Raw genomic sequence first — 20,070 nt, forward strand, 5'->3', positions numbered from 1 at the left:
GTAATTTCACCTCTGTGGGTCCAAGTTCCCTCATCAAAGTGAGAGGTGAGATAAGAGTATTTCTACCGTCTCTTCTACATCTAAAAGCCAAACTGCTCCGTTGGAAGATGGTGATCTTCACCAAGAGAATGAGGTTGGATTTAAAGGAAGTGTGTCAGCAGCACTTACTAATTGAGAAAAAAGCAATTACTGGAGTTGAAAGCAATGTTGTGTTCTATTTCTGGGTTAAGAATTCATTGGTCTGAATTCATTGGGTTAAGAATGCATATAACACATGCATTATAGCTGTTTCTTCTCCCCTCTCTTCCCTCCTTCCCCTCACACTGTGCTCTTCTGAAAGAGTATGTGGGGAGGGGGAAGGGTGGGGGTGCCTATATACAATGGAATATTCAGTTCAGTTCAGTTCAGTCGCTCAGTCATGTCCGACTCTTTGCGACCCCATGAATCGCAGCACACCAGGCCTCCCTGTCTATCACCAACTCCTGGAGTTCACTCAGACTCACGTCCATCCAGTCGGTGATGCCATCCAGCCATCTCATCCTCTGTTGTCTCCTTCTCCTCCTGCCCCCAATCCCTCCCAGCATCAGTCTTTTCCAGTGAGTCAACTCTTCGCATGAGGTGGCCAAAGTACTGGAGTTTCAGCTTTAGCATCATTCCTTCCAAAGAAATCCCAGGGCTGATCTCCTTCAGAATGGACTGGTTGGATCTCCTTGCAGTCCAAGGGTATCTCAAGAGTCTTCTACAACACCACAGTTCAAAAGCATCAATTCTTTGGCGCTCAGCTTTCTTTATAGTCCAACTCTTACATCCATACATGACTACTGGAAAAACCATAGCCTTGACTAGATAGACCTTTGTTAGCAAAGTCATGTCTCTGCTTTTTAATATGCTATTTAGGTTGGTCATAACTTTCCTTCCAAGGAGTAAGCGTCTTTTAATTTCATGGCTACAATCACCATCTGCAGTGATTTTGGAGCCCCAAAAAATAAAGTCTGACTCTGTTTCCACCGTTTCCCCATCTATTTCCCATGAAGTGATGGGACCAGATACCATGATCTTTGATTTCTGAATGTTGAGCTTTAAGCCAACTTTTTCACTCTCCTCTTTCACTTTCATCAAGAGGCTTTTTAGTTCCTGTTCACTTTCTGCCACAAGGGTGGTGTCATCTACATATCTGAGGCTATATTACTCAGCCATAAAAAGGAATGAAATTGAAAAAAAAATTAAAAAAAAAAAGGAATGAAATTGGGTCATTTTCAGAGACATGGAGACTGTCATACAGAGTAAGAAAGAGACAAGCAAATATTGTATATTAACGAATACATGTGGAATCTAGAAAAGGGTAAAGATGGTCTTATTTGCAAAGCAGAAATAGAGACAGAAATGTAGATATGGCGGGGCATGCAGGGAGGGCAGAGCAGGAAAGGTAAGTGATGAATTGGGAGGTTTGGATTGACATATATGCACTACTGTGTATAAAATAGGTAACTAATGAGAACCGACTGTATAGCACAGTGCTCTGTGTTGTGACCAAAATGGGAAGGAAATCCAAAAAAAAAAAAGAGAGAGAGATGTATGTATACATATAGCTGATTCGCTTTACTGTGCAGCCGAAGTTGGCAGAGCAGCACAGAGTAACTGTACTCCAATTAAAAAAAAAAACTAAATAAGCCATACGTATACAAATATCCCCTCACTCGTGAACATTCTTCCCACCTCCCCCTGTCCCACCCATCTAGGTCATCACAGAGCACCAGGCTAACAATTATGCAAATAATGATAATGATGCTAGAGAGGAAGGTAACAATGAAGCAAAATAGTGATGATATTAAGAAGAATAATAAAACTGAGATGTATAACAAATAGGTAAATAAAATTGAGATCATACATGAAGAAACAGGTAAAAATAAAAGAATGTGCAAGGGGAAAGATCAGTCACAAGAGCAGTTTTGATTTGCACAAGATCATTTCACATATAAGAAACTCAGACAAAAACAATTGTATTTTCTCCTTAGAATCAACTGTGTTCATCCCCCAGTCTGAATATTCCATTGAAGAGGACATTGGCGAACTGTTCATTCCCATCAGGAGAAGTGGAGACGTAAGCCAGGAGTTGATGGTGATCTGTTATACACGGCAAGGTAGCTTGATTTGCAAATGAAATAAAATGTCCCTACAAAAATATAAATAAGCCTCTTAACATGTTGGAGCTATAACATTAAGCCATGAGGGTTATACTTTTTTAGTACAGTTTTCAAAAAGAAAAAAAATGCATGCAGACATCCTCCTTCACTATGGCATCTTTGAGGGTCTGGAAGGGCTCTGCTGCTTATTGAAAACATTTCTGATTTACTTGGTTTACTTACTTTAATACTCCAGGCCTTTGGGATTGCAGGAAATTGAAGTTCCCCTCCCCTACTCAAGCCTGCTCAAGTAGAAGGAGATTACTGTTAAAAACAACAACCAAAAAAAGAGGCAAGGAAATGCATACCCAAGGAAAAAAGTTAATTTTAAACTAGTTTGAGACTCATTGCAACCAAATTTTAAAACGCTTGTCTTGCTCATTGAGTCAGCATGCTCTGAAAGGTGATTTTATGTAACACGAAATTTAGATCAAAACATAGTATCATTAATATTCTAAACACCTTTCTAGGAAACAGGTAAATTTTTTCTAAGCATATAAAAGAAAAGGTCATAGATGCAGTTAACACCTTAGCAGACTTTCATTAAAATTTTCATTAATGTATGTGAGTTGAAAGTCAATAAAGTATGGTGGTCAGAATGCAAATTTCAGGATCAACCTTGAGCTCTCGGTCCCAGAGCAAGTGGTTTGACTTCTGTAAACTTCAGCTACCAAACGTGTAAAGCCCAATAGACTGGTTAAGAAGATTAAGGAGGCAATGCATGGAAATCGCTTGGCACTTTGCCTGTACACCATAAGCATTTGAAGAGTAGGAGCTATTATATATTATATTATTGTGTTGCTTTAAAAAGACCACTGGCAGGAAGTAGAGGAGAAAACACTTGAAATGTAATATTTGTCATATGTTGGAGACCATTATGAAGATGACTCATGACGCTAGAACAGTATGTAGGCGCTATTGCGATTTCCAGGAGTATTCATAGATACGATGGACCATGAAAATGCTACAGATGAAAATAATCGTTTCTGGAAATACTCTTGTAGTATGTTTTATAAGCCCATTTTGGATCCTCCCTGCCTCCAGGAACGGCAAGAGGAACCGTGCCAACATCTGTGCTCTCCTATTCTGATTACATATCCCGGCCCGAGGACCATACCAGTGTTATCCGCTTTGACAAAGATGAGCGGGAGAAGATGTGTAGGGTCGTTATAATTGATGACTCCTTGTTTGAAGAGGAGGAAACATTCCACGTTCTCCTGAGCATGCCGATGGGTGGGAGAATTGGATCAGAGTTCCCAGAGGCTCAGGTTACAATCAGACCCGACAAAGACGATGGTAAGTACTAATTTATTTTATTATTCCTCTTACCAGGCAGACCAGCCCTCTAAACCTTCTAGAGGCAAAGCCCTCTAAACAGAAAGAATGAGAGTGTGAAAGAATTTTCACGCGCACATTTATCTTATGCTTGACTTTGTAGTGTGATTAGGTTTCTAGGCTGGCTGCATTAGTCCACTGTCTTTCTTGATTTAGTGCTTTGGAGGGGTAAAGTCACGCCTATGTGTGTTTTCTCCTGTGTATAGTTTCTTTGACAATGCCATGTCCTGTTAAGTGATTAAATTTAAAAATTTCATGGCAGTTTTAATAAATGATTTGTTATTTTATTTGTTTTGCTTCGGTTGTAAAAGCTTATTTTTTGTAACTTGAATCTCTGTGTTTGAAGTTGTTTAACCAAGAAACTAGCAGACAATTCTATTAAATGAAGAACTAGGAAGGTGTTAAGTATATGGGAAATTAAGTCCAACAGGCTTCCAAAAAGGAGGAGAGTTTATCCTGACTCTTCTTCATGAGGGAAACCTAATTACCATAAAATAATCCTTCTCCCAGGCTTCCTTGGTGACTTAGATGATAAAGAATCCACCTGCAATGCAGGAGACCTGGATTCGATCCTTGGAAGACCCCCCTGGAGAAGGGAATGACAATCCACTCCAGTATTCTTGCCTGGAGAATCCCATGGATACAGGAACCTGGCAAGTTACAGTCCATGGGGTCACAAAGAGTTAACATGACTGAGCAACTAACACACACATACACACACCCAGATTTGTTCATTAGGAAGAGTATATTAAGTCAGTGCTAGCAATATTTCACTAATCTTTGCTGTCAATCTTTGGAAGTTAATTAAGGAACATTTCAGCTGATTCCATTTTCTGCTTTTGTGTGCCAACCCAGGGTTTGGGGTTTCAGCTATAGTGGCTGAGGTTTTAGCTATAGTGGCTGGCTTCCTTAGCCACCCTGGAGAGATTATCACACTGGTAGATATAAACCAGAGACAGATAAAAGATAGAACGATGCACCCTGTGGTAGATGTAAGTCAAGTCGGTGCCATTCAAAAGCTTACTCTTGTTAGAAAAGCTTTTCTCAACAGCAGGAGTACCATACAGAAGAAAATATTCCTAGTGCTAGAAAAATACATCATGGTATGGTGTGTGGGTGAAATATGGTTTATTCATTTGAACTGAACTGACAGGCCTGGTCACCATCCTTTTCATTCTTGAATACTATTATTTGCATTTGGGTAAACTCCAGTTAAGTAAGGGCTTCCCTGGTGGCTCAGCTGGTAAAGAATCCGCCTGCAATGCAGGAGACCTGGGTTCGATCCCTGGGTTGGGAAGATCCCCTGGAGAAGGGAAAGGCTAACCACTCCAGTATTTGGGCCTGGAGAATTCCATGGACTGTATAGTCCATGGGGTTGCAAAGAGTTGGACACGACTGAGCAACTTTCACCTTCACCTCACCAGTTAAGTAATGCCAGGTCAATATGTAAGGAATGGCCAAACTCAGTTAAACTAACAGCTTGATGAAGTGACATTCTGCCAAGAATGACATTCTTCATCTTAGCCAAAAGGCCGAGAAATGATGACAAAGTCACATTCTGTATTTAGTGTGCTTGAGTTAGAACAATATTAAAAAGCAAGAAATGGAAAAATGAGTTTCTAACTGCTCAGAATATTAATGCATTGAAGCTATTAACCGACTGTTTAATATAGTTGATAATGCTAAGGATTCAGTGAAAGCTAATGGATGCTTAATGAGTTTCTAGTCTGTGGGAGGCATTGCAAGAATGCGCTGAATAGTAAAGATTATACCAGTTTTTCCACATGGGAAGAATACTAGTTTAATGATGTAGATATTACACTCTTTGAAAACAAAAATAAGATAAAGGAAAACATATATGAAATGTCTTGCCTTTTAAAACGATATTTAATCTCACATACCACACACACAGTGAATATTTATTGTGTACATATTAAGTGTAATATGTGGGGACTATAGAGACATTTAACATGGAGGCCAAGATCTCACAAAGCTTAAAATCTGTTTGGGGAAAAAAAAACCTAATTATATAAAAAGTTAAAGGAGAATAATTTATAAATGATCATTTGGAACAGTAAAATGGAGACAAAAGATGGCAGTTCAGTTCAGTTCAGTTCAGTTCAGTCGCTCAGTCGTGTCCGACTCTTTGGCACCCCATGGACTGCAGCATGCCAGGCTTCCTTGTTCTTCACCATCTCCCAGAGCTTGCTCAAACTCATGTCGGTGATGCCATGCAACCATCTCATCCTCTGTCATCCCCTTCTCCTCCTGCCTTCAATCGTTCCCAGCACCGGGGTCTTTTCTAATGAGTCAGCCTTTGCATCAGGTGGCCAAAGTACTGGAGAAGGGAATGGCAAGAAAACTCAGCAAATGTGCAAAATGAAGTACCTTATTGGAGTTCTCAGATAATAAATACACCTTTAGACCTTTAAAACAAACTGGTTTTAAATGTTGCCTCTTTTCAAAATGACTAAAAACTAAAATGGTGTGGTCTACTTCCCTCATTTTGTACCTCCTTTGGGTTAAATATAAACCATATTATGGTAAAGGGTCACTTCATACCATTTTTTCAAATTGTAATAGTTTCAGGAGAGGAGTTGTGCAATTATAGGATCAATTTATTTTTGACAAACGCATGAGTGGGAGAGGGCAGGAAGAAAAAGAGTGTTTGTGAATGCAAATGAGTGAGTCATTTCCTAACTATGATCAGGAGGGTCCAGAGAAGGGAGACTTTCCAGGCTTGACCATGGGAGGACCCACAGGGTCCCCAACCCCAGTCCTCTCTTAATTCTGGACCTGGCTGGACACAGAGCCTAGAAGGCCAGTTGTTTATTGGGAACACCTCCACATGGGGCTGGGCGTACAGGGACATGCGTTAAAATAAAGGCAAGTGAGCAAGGGTCTGAGGCTGCTGGGATGGGTTCAGTGGCTCAGAGATTAAAGCGTCTGCCTGCAATGTGGGAGACCTGGGTTCGATCCCTGGGTTGGGAAGATCCCCTGGAGAAGGAAATGACAACCCACTCCAGTATTCTTGCTTGGAGAATCCCATGGATGGAGGAGCTTGGTGGGCTACAGTCCACCAGTCGCAAAGAGTCGGACATGACTGAGCGACTTCACTTTCACTTTCACCTTTGACTCAACCTGGTATGGTCATCGGCTCTAAAGGACTTTGCCACAATGCTGTTGTGAACTAGTTTTTGTAAAACTGTTGATACAGTGTACTGCTCGCAGCAGGAAAGGCATTCAGAGCTTTGTTCCTTTGCACACACACGAACTTGGCAAGCAGCCACTTGAATCTCTTCGGCCAGTCGCATGAAAACATTCACCGCTATTACCAGAAAAGGCAAAAGCTCCAGAGTTCTCTATGAGAACAGCTCACCATTTTATATAATTTGCACTGAAGAATGACCTTATGGCTCCCAAGAAAGTGAGCACAGGGAACCGTGCTAGGGCATGGGAACGGTTCACCCAGAAGTAAGCTCTCAAACTCATGGAGTGTAAGCTAACAGCTATGTTGTCTTCTAGAGTGATTCTAAGATATTAAGCTGCAGTATTGAATAGGATCGTACTGTTCACAGTATTAAGTCAACTCATATCTTTGTGTTTCAGGCCTCCATAGCCAGCATATATGTCGTATAATAATAACTGTAACAAGGAAACTGGAGTAGGTTGCCATTTCCAACCCAGGGATCAAACCTATGTCTCCTGCACTGACATTACAGGAGCCACCTGAAATTCTTTACCACTGAGCCACCTGGGAAGCCCAATAACTATACCACTGAGCCACCTGAGATCCTTTACCACTGGGCCACCTGGGAAGCCCAATAACTGTAATATATAGTCATTAATAGGGGCTTCCCGGGTGGCCCTGGTGGTAAAGAACCCGCCTGCCAATGCAGGCGACATAAGAGATGCAGGTCAGTCCCTGGGTCAGGAAGACCCCCTGGAGGAGGGCATGGCCTGCTCCAGAATTCTCGTCTGGAGAATCCGCATGGACAGAGGAGCCTGGGCTACACTCCATGGGGGAGCAGAGGGTCAGACACGACTGAAGCGACTTAGCATGCACGCATAGTCATATGTAACTATTGTATATGATAACAGTAGCTTAGCTGTGCTAAGCCTTTTACTTAAATGATTTCATTTAATACAGAGACACACAGACTATGAGCATGGCTCTGTTATACTCAGTTTTATTATCTTTGAGCAGCTAGGTAACCTGCTCAGGGTCAAATACCTAAGAAGAATTTGCCAGGCTGACAACACAGAGTCCATGGCACCAACTGGTATATTGCCCACGTCGTAGTGTACCGGCAGCATGTATATTTAACAGATATCATATAGTGTATATTTTACACTGTAATATTCAAAACTAGCATGAGGCATCCTAGTAGAGATGAAACAAGCTGTATACTTTTCTATGTATACAGCGCTGGATGATCCTAGAATACTTCAAATGTTAGCAGTTACAGATATTTGGCTAACTTGTGCATGAATTATTCTGGTTCACCTTTATCAATTAAAATTCCTCCAGGATCATTAGGAGAGCATATGAGTGGAGTCTGGCAGTTCAGTTGCACAAAATAAGGCATCGCTTTTCCACATCATTTAGCAAAGTGCCTAGTGGAAGGTTTTCCCATCTGAAGGACTGGATTTGAACTGTCTTGTCAAGCCCTTGTGGATAAACGGCATCTTCTGTTTGCTTTGTCTTTTGCTTGGTAATACTATCTGCCTCACTCCCATCTTTTCCACACGGGAGAATGCTGGCTTTGTAATACCATCTTGTAGACGTCGAAGGATAAATATTGCTGATTTATTATCACTAAATCCCTGAAAGCAAGTCACTAAAAATATTAGAAACCTCAAGATCTCAGTCTCAGGTGAACCCCATGTTAGTGCTAAAAATCACATAAATGTGAGAAGCAACTTCTCAGATCCTAGACTTCAGATTTTAATAAGCCAAATTTCAATAAGCTTGAAATTATTATTAAGAGATATTACAATTTAAAAAACAACAAACTTCATTAGAGATCAAACCATTAGAAAAGATCTCTTAGTAAATGTTAGTGTCAGCATCAGAAACTCCAAATGATTCTCCAGCAACAGAGGTTTAATGTATCCTTTTTGTCTAAATCATAAAACGCAAAGAAAATGCCGGTAAGCTGAAGCTACAGCTTAGCTGAAAACAGGACTTTTAAAGCCTTGACCTGCATGCTCCATGATGTAAACAGAGGTCAGAATCTATGAAATCCTACAGTGAAATCACAGAGGTCTGAGTGTTTATTTAGTAAGTCCAGACAGGGCACATATGTGTACCTGTGGTCTGTTGAATATATGCTTCATGACATCAATTACTATTTAGACAACAGCATCTTCTTTAATTGCTTTAGAATGGAAAGTGAAGAAAGCATTTTGGAATTTATGTACTATTTTCTGAGATGTTTGGTTGAGCAACTGGTCACTGTAGAAATGTGACCCTTGTTAGTTTGGTTTTCTACGACTCTTGTCACAAAATGAAGGTAAATCTCAGATTAGAAGTCCTGAAGGGTCACTGTGTTCTCTGGATATCTTCCTTGCTCTGCACGGGTAGATGTTACCTTTCACCAGAGGCTCATGAATCTTATGATTTCCCTAAGAAGCAGGTCTTCATTCTGCCTTACTGAAGCAGACATTTGCATCTCTTCTTCTCTCCCTTTATTCCTAGTTTATCAGTCATATACATACCTTTTTTTGTCATTGGCTTTTTAAATCTTCCTTTAAATGAAGTCAAGAAACTTGCTACTGACCTCGAGAGATACAAAATTACCCAATAAAGAATACAGGTAATATCATTTGATAAAACCAGACAGCTACATTGTGCTACAAAGAATCACAATAATAATGTATGTTAGGATTATAAAGTGTAGCTAAAACTTAAAAAACCTCTTTTCTTTGGGCCATTTGTAGCAATTTGAAGCACTTAAAATTATGGATAAAACTTTCCCCTTCACACTTCTAGAGAGATAAAGCATCACTTCATCCTTTTCCTAAGAAACAGGTCTTCATTCTGATGTAGTGAGACGAAATATTATTTCAGGCGACTGAAATAATATATATTCAGACATTTGCTTATTTGAAATGTTTTCTGAGCATCTCTAATGCCCCAAATGCTGTGTTAGGGTGAAAAAGAGAAAGGATTTCTCCTGCCCTCACTCTCTCTCTCTCTTTCTATATATATATATATATTTATATCTATATAGATATATATATGTATATATACATCAACACCACATAACACTTAGTAGTATCTTTCCTGAGTAGCATGCACCCGTGAAGGCACCAAGGACACCGTGATGAACAAGATTGGTCCAATCTATAGAGGATTTCTGCAAGAAAATAGGCAAAGTGATACAAGAGAGTCACTGATAAAACCAGGCTCCACCTGCAATGTAGTGAAGTGAAGTAGCTCAGTCGTGTCCAACTCTCTGCAGCCCTGTTGACTGTAGCCTACCAGGCTCCTCCCTCCATGGGTTTCTCCAGGCAAGAATACTGGAGTGGGTTGCCATTTCCTTCTCCGGGGTATCTTCCCGACCCAGGGATCGAACCTGGGTCTCCCACATTGCGGGCAGACACTTTAACCTCTGAGCCACCAGGGAAGCCACATGCAATGGGTGCTTTCAAAACAGCATCGAGTGCTGCCTGGGGTTCCGGAAAAGCCACCCCAAGAATCAGGGAGACGAGTCATGGGAGTCGGCAGCCCAGAAATTGATGTGCATTGTTACACATCCCCTCGGGCTGTGACAGGCTCACCGCCATGAAGACCACTGCAGCATCTGGATGAGCCAAATCACAGAACAGGTCAGCACTCATGTGTTAAACACAGTCCTGGGGAAAGAAATCAAATGACTGTGTGGAGCTTTACTAGTCAGTACTTAAAAGTCAGAAGAGTCAGGTTATTGACACTGTGAGAGAAAAAGAGCTTTCTCTCTACACTTCCTAGGGCTGAAATGTATCTCAGCTTCCATTTCCCTGAGGGTGTTTCACAAACAACCTGCTTTACAGTCTCAGGAAGGATGCCACAAAGCTGGAACTCTGCGGTCAAAATGCCAACAAGAAACCTGTTCTTTTGTTAACATTGTTTGAGAATCACGCTTATGCAGAAGGGTGATTTTTCAGGATTGCACCCACTGCCAGGGAAACCTTTAAAAAGCTTCGCATTCTCAGTGCTGCAAGATGATCCTCTAAGTACAGAAGAAAATCGTAGAGTATAGATTCCACTTTTACACTTTGCGGATCTGCGGTGTGTGGTCCCTAGCTCGGCAAATTGGTCAAATACTATCTACACTACACAATGGGCTTCTCCAGTGGCTCAGTGGTCAAGAATCCACCTGCCAATGCAAGGAGCCGCAGGAGATGCGTGTTTGATCCCTGGATTGGGAAGATCCCCTGGAGAAGGAAATGACCACCCACTCCAGTATTCTTGCCTGGAGAATCCCATGGACAAAGGAGCCTTGTGGGCTACAGTCCATTGGGTCACAAGAGTCGGACATGACTGAAGTGACTTACTGTGCAAGCTCGCACTCTGCACACAGAGGGATGAAAGATGTGCTGAGAGTTGTACCCACTTTCCAAGGGGTCATTATCCTCCCACCGCATCTAGCTTGCTTGCCTTAACTGACATTGGTCCAGAATATATAAAGTTGTTTAAAATGTCAGCACATCTTAAACACAGCTCTATATTCCAGACTTACTTCAATATACCAAGAGGACAAATAAACTATTAGCAGGAGAGGTTTGATTAATTCTCTGAGGACAATTTCATTACCATGTTCAAAACATGATATCCCTCGACATTTCTGTGAAGAGGGAAACTCCATTAAACTCTTGTGTTATCGTTGTGGGGGACCCGATAATTGAGTTATGTGAGAAGTCTATTTATTTTTCTTTTGAAACAAGGAAAGTACTATAGGCATATGAGTCACCATGGCCCTAGCGCCTTAGCTTCTGAAAGAAATCAATGCAAATCAAGGGGGAAAATAGAGAACAGTAGTCCTCGCTCTAACCTGGTTTCCCTCCTGTATTTTTTTTTAATTACTTTATTTACTATTTATTTATTTGGCTGCACCAAGTCTTAGTCACGGCACGCAGGTTCTTTAGTTGCTGGCATGTGGGATCTAGTTTCCTGACCAGGGATTGAAACTGGGACCCTGCATGGGGAATGTGGAGTCTTAGCCACTGGACCACCAGGGAAGTCCCTCCTCCTGAATTTTTAATCTTGGTGACTAGTCCTACTCTGTGCGACCCCATAGACGGCAGCCCGCCAGGCTCCCCCGTCCCTGGGATTCTCCAGGCAAGAATACTGGAGTGGGTTGCCATTTCCTTCTATGACTAGACTTTCTTCTTCCACTCTCCACCCCAAATCCTTGATTCTGTTTCCTTTATACCTAATACGTTTGCTGTCTTTTACACCCATCAGAACTGCTACCGTCTTGTGCTAGCCAGCTTCATGTGCATGCATGCGTGCCAAGTTGCTTCAGTCATCCGACTCTTTGTGACCCCATGGACTGTAGCCCGTCAAGCTCCTCTGTCCATGGAATTTTCCAGGCAAGAATACTGGAGTGGGTTCCCATGCCCTCCTCCAGTGGATCTTCCTGACTTAAGGATCAAACCTGAGGCTCTTGCACTGCAGGCAGATTCTTTACTGCTGAGCCACTGGGGAAGCACCCAGCCAGCTTCATTATCTGGCCTAAATTCCTGAGATTGCTGACTAGTCTCTCTGCTTCCAGTTTGCCCACCTGCCATGGGCATCCATCCTCCAGACCCAGTACATGCAAGTTTCATCACATCCTTCCCCTTCTTGAAACTGAACCCACTTGTCATGGGATAACTTCTAGGGTGAGCTTCCAACCCCTTGGCATAGCACACGTGACCTGCCATTGCCTTCTTTTTTATTTGCATTTATTTGACTGCCCTGGGTCTTAGTTGTGGCATGTGGGATCTAGTTCCCTGACCAGGGATTGAACCTGGATCCCCTGCACTGGGAGCTCAGAATTTTTGCCGCTGGACCACCAGGGAAGTCTCTGTCTGATGCCTTCTGTTTTCGCTTTTCCTCCATCTCCTCACCCCAAGTGGCATACCAGCCATGCCAAATGCTTCCTAAGCCCCCAGACACTTGAAGCTTGTTCCTTTTACCCCAAGAGGTTATATGGCTTTATTTTTTTAATCTCACTTTTTAAAAATATCAGACAGCTCTTCTCTATAAATTAAGACAAAGCACAAGTTGAAAGGGTGAAATACGATGTTATCTTGGGACCCAGCTATATTACTGAGTAAATTTTATCTGAATATGAGAAATCGTTTGAAAATCATAATGTCTATATTTTTATCTTCTGGGTTTATGGTTTCTCCTTACTGTGCAAACCATTTATAAGAAAGAATGATTTTCTGACTCCTACTTTTCCTTGAGAGGAAGCAACTGTTTTCCTTGCAGTAAAGAATGGGGATAGTCAGCATAAACAGGTCACATGGATGTTAAATGAGAGAAATAGCTGCCAACTAGTATCATTATCGACAAGAAAAGCACCAGTCTGAGAAGGCCAGGAAGGGGACGTGCAGAGACTCGAAAGCTTAGTGACCTGACTTTGCGCAGCTGGGCTGGATTTTCTCCATATTACAGACCAGAAACCTAAGAACCAAAGAAAGAGGTTGACTTCCCCAGTGTCAGGCATTTCCGAAATGACTGAAAGGGGACTTCACTTATGGCTTGTAGGAGAGCTTCTTTTGTTTTGGGGTTTTTTTTTCCTCATCACACTACAAGAGGATGGAAGAGTCCTGGACCACTGTTGAGGTTCTACACTAAGAAGCAATAGAGCAGAATCACCCACTGCTACTGAGTAATACAGGGAAAACAGGGAAGGAGGAGTCTTACAAAAAAGGAGCCCATTGTCTCAGCTGGGAATGGAATGGCTTTAGCCTTTTATTCTAGAATCCCTTTCTTTACTGCCTGCAGGCATGTTTCAAGTGTCAATTATTGAACAGTCTGTGGTCAAGGTTATTTACTTTTCCAGTGTCAACCACATGCCTTTATTCCTGAGACCTCACACAAACTGTGTTTGACACCATGTTGGCCGTACTCTTTCTGCGTTCAGCTGTTGGGATTCCCACATAAATCATCCTGATGTCAAAGTCTCTATGAATTCTGAAATCTTACTTATGAAATTCTCTTTAGTCAGCAGGAATAAAAATGTACATGCCTTGTGGAGCAGCAACAATTTTAAAGGAATGGAGAAATTAAGCATAACGTGACACCTTATTTTTCTTTCCTTTCTATAGAGGTTTGATCTTGTTTTTATTTTTAATAAAGACATTTTTCTTCATAACTGAGAATATTGATCTATAATAATTTTTCTCTTACATGGAATATTCCAGCTCTGCCTTTACAGACTCTCATTAAGTTTCTTTTTAAAAAAATTTCTTAAAGTGCAGACTTTTCCATTATTTAATCATTTTCAAAGACAGCACTACATCCTGAAAAGAAACACAGCTTTTGCAGTCTTAGAGACTTAGGCTTGAATCCTGCATCTGCTACATCCATGCTATGTAACCTTAAGATAATTATTTAATCTAAGTCTACATTTCATTTGGTTTGTAAACAGCAGATAAAAACAATGACCTTAGAAGCCTATTAACCTATAGGCTGTTGGGAGCCCCGTAGGTTAAAATAACAAGATTCTGATGTGACCTAAAAAGGCAAACACTCAGCAAAAGTAGCGATTACGTCATAATATTACTCTCACACTAACTGTAATATTTATTGGTGTGTTTTCACAAGATGAGATTTAGAAACGCAATGATTACTTTGTGTTTTTTAAAATTTTTATTTATTTATTTATGATTTATTTCTGGCTGTGCTGGGTCTTCCTTGCTTTCTCTCGTTGCAGCAAGCTGGGCCTACCTTTAGTTGCGGTGGCTCTTCTCGTTTCAGTGGCTTTTCTTGCTGTGGAGCACAGGCTCTAGGGCCTGCACCCTTCAATAGCTGCAGCACATGGGCTCACTCATTGTTAGCCCACAGGCTTAGTTGCCCCGAGGTATGTGGGATCTTCCCAGACTGGGGATCGAACCAGTGTCCCCTGAATCGAAAGGCAGATTCTTAGCCACTGGACCACCAGTTCAGTTCAGTTCAGTTCATTTCAATCGCTCAGTCATGTTCAACTCTTTGCGACACCATGAATCACAGCACGCCAGGCCTCCCTGTCCATCACTAACTCCCCAAGTTCACTCAAACTCACGTCTATCGAGTCAGTGATGCCATCCAGCCATCTCATCCTCTGTCGTCCTCTTCTCCTCCTGCCCCCAATCCCTCCCAGCATCAGAGTCTTTTCCAATGAGTCAACTCTTCACATGAGGTGGCCAAAGTACTGGAGTTTCAGCTTTAGCATCATTCCTTCCAAAGAAATCCCAGGGCTGATCTCCTTCAGAATGGACTGGTTGGATCTCCTTGCAGTCCAAGGGACTCTCAACAGTCTTCTCCAACACCACAGTTCAAAAGCATCAATTCTTCAGCGCTCAGCCTTCTTCACAGTCCAGCTCTCACGTCCATACATGACCACTGGAAAGACCCCCAGGGAAGCCCTAAGTGTGGTGATTTGCACTGGTAACACTGGAAGCAGTCTACACTTTTTTTTTTTTTTTAATCTCGTGTGTCAGGCTCTGTGCTTCTCATTGGAGTTTACAGATGATTACAGATGAACAATACTTGATTTCTGTCTTTGCGGGTGTCTCTGCCTAATGAGGGACAGGAGTGAGTGAGTGAATGGAGTGAGAAAAGTGCGACGTGAGAAGTGTGAGCTGGCTGGACTTGCTTGACTGTCAACTGGGAGGAGGTCATATGTGAAACTGGAAAGACACCAACTCTGTAGGGCTTTGCAAACTCTTAGATAGTGATTTTTTGAAAAGCACAATAACTACTCAGTTCCCTGGAAAGCACACTCCTCCACAGCACTGCAAAATACTGCAGCAAGGTGGTTAAGAGGCCAGAATCTGTTAAGAGTTAAAAATGTTTCAGATCTTAACAAGAGAGAAGAAACTCTCTGCTTTGTGATAAATACTTTTCTTAAATCTAATATTTTAAGAAATATAAGATTTAATATTTTGAGGCTGTGTTTCATGGAGGTATGGTATATAGATTAACTCTAGCTTAGTGTTAATATTTTTACTACAAAATTATTGCATGAGAACCAAATAGAAGTATATCAACTAAATGGCAGTGGTCTTAGCTCCCTCATCAAACCCATCCGTCTCCCTTGAGGTCACTTGAGTACCATGTGTGGCTTTTCTGTATACACAGTCACATGCACACATTTCTTTTGACTTTGGCTAGAATTAATTGTTGTTATAGCAAAGAAGCAACAAGTACATATTTCCTAGAATATTGGAGACAGTCTGTCTTCCTTCCCACTTACTGGCTACTGATCTTGAATTCCTGGACTTCAGCTTCTGTATCTGTATCTATATAGTAGAGATGATAACAAACCTACCTCAAAGGGTTATTAGTGCTTAAAACAATTCAGGCACACTAAAAATACTCATGGACGTGAGTTTGAGTGAACTCCAGGAGTTGGTGATGGACAGGGAGGCCTGGCATGCTGCAATTCGTGGGGTCGCAAAGAGTCAGACATGACTGAGCGACTGAACTGAACTGAACTGAAAAATACCCAATTAATGTTTGCTATTTTACTTGTCCTTTCCTTGCTGATTCAGATGGTAAAAGAATCTACTTGTAATGTGGGAGACCCAGGTTTGATCCCTGGGTTGGGAAGATCCCCTGGAGAAGGGGGGATAGCAACCGACTCCAGTATTCTTGCCTGGAGAATTCAATGGACAGAGGGGCCTGGCGGGCTACAGTCCATGGGATCACAAAGAGTCAGACACGACTGAACGACTGTTATGAATATTATTTTATGTTATACTTATTTCACATAACAGTGTATCATGAAAAACTTTATGGTGGTACCCATAAACTCGACTAATTCTTTTCATGGCTACACAATCTTTCACAGTGTGGCTGTAATGTGTTTTAAAAATTCTCTACTGATGAGCATTTAAGTTGTTTTCAGATCTTTCTTCTGTTACACATGTGAGATAGTAAATATCTTCTTCACATATGCAAAATGTCTTTTATTTCTCTAGTGTTTATCATTATATTAGGTTTTAGATGCCATAAAGAATAATGGTTAGGGAATTGTACATTGAATCTGGGTTGAGAAATCAATTAGTAAGTTATGATCAGCTTTCCTTCCTGTCCCTTGTTTATATGAAACAAATATTAAAAGCCTTAAAAACACTCTTCTAGAGGTGGATTCTCAACAGTGTTTGTTGAATAAATAATATTCAGGAGTCCTTCTTCAGAGGCTACTGGATGGTAGAAAACTCTAATGCCCTTGACATTTAAATTTTATTTTAAACTTATAGCAACCCTGAAAATGACGAAATCAGAGTTTGGGAGTCAAACCAGATTGACAGTAGAATCTCTGATAACGTCGTCTTTTCTGGAGAAAAGCTCCCCACATATTCTCAGCTGAAATCTTGGAAAGACTCAGTCCTTAAGTTATAAGCATTTTTAGACATGTCCTGTCTTTTCTTTCTTCTTTCTGAGGCAATTATAGTTGGCAAGGGAAAGAAATGTCAAAACATGCCTTTAAACTGATATATACTAAACCTATATTTGAACTTTATTTTTCCAACAGGAATTTTGAAAATGCTTGTTAAAGACTAAATATGAAGTCGTTCTTAAGAATGTTTATGTATTTTTTTGAAAGAAAAGCACAGAAAGGCTCAGTGAAAATTATTTAACACTCGTTTTTTAAAATGTGTTATTTATAGAAGGAAGTTAACCTGATTTTGTTTTTCTTCCTATTTACAAAAGTAATACATGCTGCTTGGGGAAGGAAAAAAAAGTAAACTGTAGCAAATTAGTGTGTGAAGAAACGCATAGGAAAGGAGGTAAAATTTCCTCCTAATCCCATCTCTTGGAAATAACGAGTCAGCAGTTTGATATAGATTCTATATATATTCTACACCACCTTGCTTTCTCCTTATTGGCTTCATATAGCCTTCTTGCATCCTTTTATTTTACCTATTTTCCTCCAGTTTTGTTTACAGCTATGTTTATAAGTCTTTTTGTTCTTTAATCCAGTCTATTGGTTTTAAATAAGAAATTACCTTATCTAATTAAGTAATATATTTGTGCTTTTTATTTGGCATCTGTCTGTATGGATTTTTCCTTTACAGCTTCGTCTTTTGTCAAGAAAGTTTTCTGTATCCTTTGTGACTGTTATTTTCTGCTGGTTTCTGTCCTATTGGTGGCAAATCGTAATTTTAATGAAGATAAAATTTACTATCTGCCTAACAAAGTTTACTGTCTTCAAAAAGACAAGGGCATGGAAGGGTTTAGAGGCCCATTTGTAACTTCCTCTCTGTTGTTTCAAGTTTCAATTTCAGCATTAAGTTGAAAATATCGTTTATGATGATCATTTGTGCTTGCACTAACTAGTTGGATTTACCAGCATATGTTATCAGTTGCTCAGCCAAGTCTCTTTCATTCAGTTCTGCTCTTTGATTTTTTTTTCTGTACTTTTAGCAATTTCCCAGTGTGTATCTATAGGTGAGTAAAACCTTTGTCTTTGATCGCTGAAAATATCTATATTTTGCCCTTGAATTCTGTTTTCATCTGGTTTCTTTGATTCCAGTATTGGTTCACAGCCTTAAAATACCAGCAGAAGCATTCACTTTTGGCTCCACTCACCACTATGAAGTCCTGTTGTTCCGTTACATTTTTAGTTCACAGAAATGCTTACCTTCTTTTGAGCACAGCTGTCCCATTCCTTATCAAGTATAATAATGATGAGTGAACATCTTCAAATCTACCAAAAAGAAATGTCATGCTGTCTTTCATTTTTAATCTCTCATTACTGCTGATGAAGCCAAGTAGAGGGTATAAAATCACAAAACTGTCTTTAACCAGATATCAATGTCTTACTAGCTTTTATATATACATGTATACCTTTAAAAAAGGAAAGGAAAAAAATCAACTTCCTAGCCTGGTGTTTCAGTTTATGAATGAACTTAATACAATCAGTCTCCTTCTGGGGGATTTTGCGCTTGTTTTCAGTTGTGCCCTAGTATAAATAAAGTACAACATGTATCTGTGTATGTATCTTTGTACATTTATGTTAACATTTCTGTATGATAAACTCCCATTTATTGAATTGTGGGGTGAACGTTATGTTCATTAAAATCTTGTGACCACCTTTTGTGTTATGACCTCTCTCTTGCCTTAAAGTTAGTTAGCTTAAGGGCATACAGGGCTTCCCAGGTGTCTTCGTGGTAAAGAATCCACCTGTCAATGCAAGAGACAAAGACGTGGGGTTGATCCCTGGGTCGGGAAGATCCCCTGGAGGAGGGCATGGCAACCCACTCCAGTATTCTTGTCTGAAGGATTCCATGGATGGAGGAGCTTGGCGGGCTACAGTCCATGGGGTCGCAAAGAGTCGAACAGGACTCAGTCAACTGAGCACACACACAAGGACACAGACTTTTTCTTGGTATGGATCGTAATCCACTATTTCCCTGATGTGTGGTTTTAGGCAGATCTCTTAATTTCCCTAATCCTTAGTTTCCTTGTCTGTGAAAACAGGACTCACATACCTCACAGGGTGGCTGTAAGGATGAAGTAAGATAGTGTTGTATCTAACCACGAATCACTGTTTGCTAAAACACTGACATAAGCAAAAACAACCTGCAGATTGCTGAGACCTGTAGAGGTTTTCAAAAACACTGGTGTGATGCATGGATGGAACGGGGGGTATATGTAAATCTCTGTACCTTTTGCACAATTTTGCTGTGAACTGAAAACTACTCTAAAAAATATAGTCCACTGAAAAATGAGAAAGAAAAAGAGACAGTGCTGGTGCTTAGGGGTCACCCACCGGAAATTCTGATTCGATAAATGGGAGGTGAGACCGAGCCTCGGTACCTTTAAATCTCCTTGGATAAATCTGATGCACATCTACCCTGGAAAAGCCTGCAGGCTAAGTATTTTAAAAGTGAAAGTTAAAAAATCTCTTGGAGTTCATGGTGGTGGCTATCCCTCGCCCCTGTGGGCTTGCTCCAGACTCAAATGGCTGCCCTCCACAGTCATTTTCGTGCAAAGACAACTTCTTCATCCTCCTGAGGCTTTATAACCCCCACTGCCTGCTGCTAAGGACTGTGGTCTTCTAACTCACCCACCACGAAGACACACAGTCAGTTCCCTACATACGAACAATTCCATTCTGACAGCACACTGGAGAGTCCAGTTTGTTCCTAAGTCCAACAAAGTTAACCTTGGTAAGCAGTGATGGCTCAGATGGTAAAGAAGTCACTTGCAATGCAGGAAACATGGGTTCAACCCCTGGGTTAGGAAGATCCTCTGGAGAAGGAAGTGGCAACCCTGAAAATTTTTCTTGCCTGGAAAATTCTGTGGACAGAGGAGCCTGGTGAGCTACAGTCCATGGTGTCCCAAAGAGTCAGACATGAC

At 40.9% G+C, this 20,070-nt stretch overlaps 1 protein-coding gene across 1 annotated transcript in view; it reads left to right on the top strand.

Moving 5' to 3' along the window:
• FREM2 (FRAS1 related extracellular matrix protein 2) overlaps window positions 1–20,070 on the top strand; it is a 155,818-nt gene that overhangs the window by 86,566 nt on the left and 49,182 nt on the right. The window contains exons 5-6 of the mRNA XM_018056679.1: window positions 2,016–2,141; window positions 3,228–3,479. Coding sequence (XP_017912168.1) covers window positions 2,016–2,141; window positions 3,228–3,479 — 378 coding nt within the window. The remainder of the gene's footprint in view (window positions 1–2,015; window positions 2,142–3,227; window positions 3,480–20,070) is intronic.

The sequence above is a fragment of the Capra hircus genome, chromosome 12 (assembly GCF_001704415.2).
Source record: "Capra hircus breed San Clemente chromosome 12, ASM170441v1, whole genome shotgun sequence".
NCBI classification, from domain to species: domain Eukaryota; kingdom Metazoa; phylum Chordata; class Mammalia; order Artiodactyla; family Bovidae; genus Capra; species Capra hircus.